The sequence below is a fragment of the Coccidioides posadasii genome, chromosome 1, assembly GCF_018416015.2.
Source record: "Coccidioides posadasii str. Silveira chromosome 1, complete sequence".
NCBI lineage: Eukaryota > Fungi > Ascomycota > Eurotiomycetes > Onygenales > Onygenaceae > Coccidioides > Coccidioides posadasii.
In genome coordinates this window covers 1,948,156-1,953,749 of record NC_089407.1, presented here as the reverse complement: position 1 = coordinate 1,953,749, position 5,594 = coordinate 1,948,156, and the positions used below count along the sequence as shown (strand labels likewise).

The following is a 5,594-nucleotide window of genomic DNA, read 5'->3' as shown; positions in this document are numbered from 1 at the left end:
CACAGTGGACAGTATCTTCTATAAACTAGCATCCCAATTGAACTGGGATCAACCAGAGACACCCATGGAAGTCATTGAGATGTTGAATGGAGCTGAGACTAATTAGTACAGCATCTACAAGGCCCAACTCACTATAACAGACTTCATAAGGACTACAAAGGTGGTAAAATGTATGTTCACAGTGATTGACATGGTCAACATGAATATAGTTCTAGGTATGCTGTGGTTAGAAGATTTCAACCCAGACATAGACTGGAAGAACAAGACATAATGTTACTAACTCTCAGAGAAAACAGTAAAACTCCTGAATGCAGGTAGATTTCTCTGAGTGGTGTGCATCAAGAATAAACTCTCTTATGTCATTTTCACATCAGACAACAATCAAGTTCTGACAGAAGTGCCTGAGTGGTTGAGGAACTATAAAGATGTTTTCTCAGAAGAAAAAGTGGCAGAGTTGTCAGAATTAACAAAGATCAGTCACCTGATTGTTCTTAAAAATAGCTGCAAGCCCCCATACATGCTAATCTATAGACTATTGCTCAAGCAGACAGAGATTCTATAAGAGTACATCAAGAACAAGTTATGCAAGAGTTGGATACATCTATTATAAAGTCCAGCAGAGGCTCCAGTGTTGTTTGCACTCAAAGCTGATGAAGAACTCAGACTCTGTATTGATTATTGTGGTCTTAACATAATCATGGTGAAGAACCATTACCTCTTGCTGTTGATAGATGAGATGTTAAGCTGGTTGGCAGGAGCACACTACTTTTTCAAGATAGACCTACATGATGCCTACCACCAGATTAGGATCAAAGAAGAAGACAAATGGAAGACCACATTTTATACAAAGTTTAGGAGTTTTGAGTACCTTGTCATGCCTTTCAGATTATCAAACACACCAGCAATCTTCCAGTCCTATATCAATAGGGTGCTGGCAGGCCTGGTTGACATATGCTGTGTAGTTTACCTAGATGATATCCTTATTTTCTCAGCCTCAGAGGGAGAGCACAAGAAACACATTAGACTAGTTATGAAGTGTCTAAGGGAATACCAGTTGTTTGCAAAGCTTGCCAAGTGCACTTTCAAAAGTCAAACAATCCCATACCTCAGATATATCATTGATAATGAAGGTATTAAGATGGACCCAAAGCAGGTACAGACAATCACAGAGTGACCCTTGCCATAAAGTTTTCATGATATCCAGGTATTTCTGGGTTTTGCAAACTTCTATCAGAGATTCATATGAAAGTACTCAGTTATTGTGGCACCATTAACAGATCTCTTGAAGAGCAGTGAAAAGAGAAGAAAGAAAGGATCTTTTCTTCTGATATCTGCTGCCAGAGAAGTGTTTCACAAGTTGCAGGTGGTCTTCTCCAGAGAGTCTGTCATCCAGCACTATGATCCAGAATGTAGAATACATCTGGAGACAGACACTTTGGAACATGCTGCAGATATGATAGAGGCTGTTTCGTGAGATGGATATTAGCCCTATCTTTTACACATACATTGGGTATCAGTTTATACCGCAAATGCGTCGCTAAGAATATGGCGATAAATCGGGGAAACGTATCGGACGGAAATCGGGGGCAAAGCTCTGAAGTAAGTAATAAGACAAGGGAAGCAAGGCAACATCTAGTGCAGTAATATACGGAATCCAGCTTCCGTGTCTGCGTGTAGAGAGATGTATTTAAAACCATGGTTCTCAGGTGAGAAGAAGTTTAAGGGCTATTGGAAAGGGGGAAGATAAATTTGTAGTCACAGAGGTTAAACACAATACATTCAATCAAGTGTCGTAGGGCAAGCAAACAGGGATATATCAGCTAAAACATGGGAAATAGATATATGGGTATGATATCAAATCAAAATAAACTAGGGATATGGGAGTATATCAGCAGTGACAGGATTAAAGTGCATCAAGATAGGTAGGAAATAAAAGGTTATTTGTCCACTGCGCGAACAGCTGAGAACGAACGCCGACAGGATGCACAAAGGAAATAGTTAGGAAATGAATGCTCGCTAGGAGTGGTTTTGGGGCAATAGCAACAATAAATCCGGGAATCAAAGCCACCAGGGGGGTATAATCAAAGCTTTGGCGTCTGAATTAATGAGTACAGAAACACTGATGTAAGGATCCTCTGTTCGCAGGGCCCAAATAAAATATTTGCACTCGGTACATGAAACCTGCTTCTCAGAACAGCCGCCACGAGAGGCAATTCTGTTGGTTAATTTCGGAGGCGCAGCCAACAGGCAAAGAAGCTTACAACTTTCACAAATAGCGCATGCACCCAGCAGCGGCCGGTGATACAATACTCAAAAAGGCCCAAATGGTGTCACCGTGGACCATCAGATGAGCTAAAGAGACACATCCAAAACCAGGCTCACGTCTCTAACTTGAGAGCCCGCGAGATCCTCGAGAACCGGGATGAGGTCAAGTAGTTCATTGTCATGGGCGTCAGAAAACCAACTGCTAATAGGGATAGCATGCTGGGGATGGAAAATGTACGAAGTGGGGGAATTGTCGATTATAATCGTGTCTTTGAGATCACGTCCGACTTGAGAAAGATCCTATACAACTGTAAGTGGGATAAAACTATCATGAGTCAGGAATATTACCTTGACATAGTTCCCTTGATGATTATAGCAGCTATCTCGAAACAGGCGGTGATGGACAACTTTATGGATATCGAGCTGATCCAATAGCGGGTCGCCATACTAGACGAAATTAGTCTCAAGTTTTCCCATGATCACAATTTGATGGATTGAGAGAGCGAACTTTTGATACAGAAGCTGTAAACACGACGACTTCGTATAGCTCGCCTACCCGCTTCATAAATTGGTCGACTCCTGGGCGTTTAATGACATAGATATTATGGTATTGCCCTTCGATTTCCACAGGAATTGTAAAATCCGCTTTGTCTAAAATCTGCTTGGAATCAGTAAAATGGCCTTTCCACACCATGAATGGGGCATATATGACCTTGAAGCTGCTATGGACAAGGGTCTCATCGAGGTCAAGAACAAGGCACTTTCTATTTTTTAAATGCGGCTCTATGGGAGGCAACAAAAACTGCGCTTTCTCGGGTGGAACGGGTGGAACAGGCGGAGCTTGAGTCTCGGGTGTCTGAGGAGCGCGGTCTGACGGCGGGGGCGGAGGCGGTGGAAGTTCGGACTGTGACTCTACCGTTTGAATTGGCGCTGTAGCTATTTCTTCTTCAGAAGGTCCATCCGTTCGCGAAGTACTGTATGAGTCAAACTCGCTCTTTTCATCAGGCTTCGGCGACTTTGCTGAAGCCACATGTTCTTCGTCAGATGATGGTGCCTTTTGCTCAGCAGTCACTTCTGAGTCCGCTCCAATTCCACTCTGCAACGGTTCAGGTTGACCGGGCGGGACAGACTGGGAAAGAGTAGACGGTGCATCTGGGCTGACGGACAACTTCGATCCTTGAGTGGATTTGTCATCGTCTTGTTTTATCGTTTCGTTCGTCGGTGCCGCAATTTCAGCTTCAGCCTTAGATGGCTGCTGTTCGGTGTTGACCTTGAGCCCTGCTTTCTCATCAAAAGGATGTGGATCTCTCGACTCCGCCATACTCGACTCTCCGGCGCTAGGTTCAGGTTTCTCCACGGTTGTGGCTTGCCTTTCTTGGATTACCTGTGCCTTCGTCGCTTTTTTGGGAGGAAGAGTCGGCCCATCGCTGTCATCGCTGGGGGAACTGCAGCAGTTTAGAAACGCAAATAATTTGGAGTGGCCTCTCGGCTTCCTTTCAGGGCTGCAACTGCCATCCATGTTTGTGGTAGCATGTTTCGATGTGGATGCACCCTCTAGTGGAGGTTGATTGCGACGCGATATCCGACTGCTAGCCTTGCTACCCTCTCGATTCTTTTTCGCGAGGTTTGTTCGAGAACTCTGAGGCGTAACTTCAGCATCCTCTGGAGCCAAACCCTTCGAGCCAGCGGACACTTCCTTCTGCTGCCTATGGAACGAGAAGCGGGAAGGGATGCGATGTAGCGATCTTTTCTTCCTGGGCCGGTCCACGGCGCCGGTGCTCGATGAAGGATGGGCTGCAGTGCCATCCCCTCGACTGGTTTCTGGGTTCCCGGATGCATCGTTTCCCGATGAAGAGGAACTAGGAACTAGGGATACGAGTACAGGTTAATATTGCAGATACTGAAGAAGAGCAGGACCATTGTTGATGTAACGTACAGGAAGACAGATTCGTCATGAGTGATGTGGGCAGGCTGAGAGTAGAAGAGAGCGACTCTAGAGCCAATGTATGTCAGGATTCAATGACCCGGGATCCTGTCTTGGACGATGACCAAAAGGAACGGCGCGAGAGTTCAACGGCAATCGTTCTGGAGGAGCGAGAGGAGAAGAGTCGGCAGATCGCAGGCGATGATTGGTCGCCTGATTGGTCAATCGGAGGGATGGCCGTGACGACGGGCTGACTTTCGATTGAACGGGGACTGGTCTAACCGCCAACAAGAGGGCGTCAAGCTTTCGGGTAGGACGAGGTCAGAGAGAGGGAGGGCTTCGACGACGTCCTAGGCTTCGAGCACTAAAGAGCGGGAAGCGGAATAGCCACAATTAGCAACGCCTCTCGAATTTGCTTCCAGGAGCCGGCGTTAGGGTTCCATGCGAAGTGGAAGCGTACCGTGGTTGGGCGAAAAGAACATCAATTATTCGAGACCCTTGTGCACTGGAAAGGGGGTTTGTCGTCGAAAACGGGAGTCCGAGCGGCGCTGAATCGAACGCGATGCAACACAAAGGTACGAGACAGTAATTGGCAGAAACGAGCGAAGCGCTATGCTCCCACTTGTAACGTCAGCCGCCCTGGGGCTCGAGAGGCAGTCGAGGATCATGCAGCAGGCGAGAGAAGGATTAGACTCCGTCAGAGTGACTTGACGGCCTGGGGTCAAGAAAACTGGAGGTGAGCTCACAGACTCTGGGCCAAGGGGAGAACGACCAGCCTTTTCCCTTCGCTTAGCGGGGAGGCTAAAGTTAGTTGCTTTTTTTAGCGCTGTGTTCACCCAATCCCGTCACTTGGTTGGGTGAAAAAGATCTTCAATCACACTGACTTTGTTCAAGTCTGGACACTGCGAGTGTGGCAGGCCGCCTTGTTTATTGGTGGCGGAATTTACTGCTGTTGTCGGGCTCTGGGAGCATTTCACCTCTCCGCGACCTGGGCCTGGTGGCAGGTTGGTGGATTCATGTTGCTTTCACGGCCGGTTCCACTTTTTCATAACTTCCCGCCACCAGCAAGAATTTACATGGCCTAGCCCTCCACACCTCGTGCAGGTTCAGCGTTCAGGGACTGCAGCTTCTCTGAACACAATATATATACCATGACTACGTGCTAAAACGGCCTGGAGTTTTGGGCAACTGATTGTTGTACTTTGTATTATTAATAACTACATATGCTGTGATGACCTTGCTTGGTTCTCTCAGCGTCTCAATAACAGTTGGACCCCCTCTGACGCCAATTTACTGCCCAGGCCCGGGTCTTTCATGCTATACGGAGTATGGGGCCTGGTTAGTACCCTAATTTGGGGCTTTTGATGGCGCTGGTTCATTTACTACTTGGGGGAAAATGTTGCAA

General features: G+C 46.8%; 1 protein-coding gene across 1 annotated transcript; it reads right to left on the bottom strand.

Annotated features, from left to right (window-relative positions):
* Window positions 1-1,462: 1,462 nt before the first annotated feature.
* D8B26_000575 (uncharacterized protein) lies at window positions 1,463-4,828 on the bottom strand. Its single transcript, XM_066123270.1, has 5 exons — window positions 4,650-4,828; window positions 4,202-4,553; window positions 2,774-4,131; window positions 2,614-2,712; window positions 1,463-2,565 (listed from the first exon to the last, which is right to left on the bottom strand). Exons 2-5 carry the CDS (start codon window positions 4,218-4,220, stop codon window positions 2,353-2,355), a joined length of 1,689 nt encoding a protein of 562 aa, XP_065979344.1. The 5' UTR covers window positions 4,221-4,553; window positions 4,650-4,828; the 3' UTR covers window positions 1,463-2,352.
* Between the last annotated feature and the right edge of the window lie 766 nt (window positions 4,829-5,594).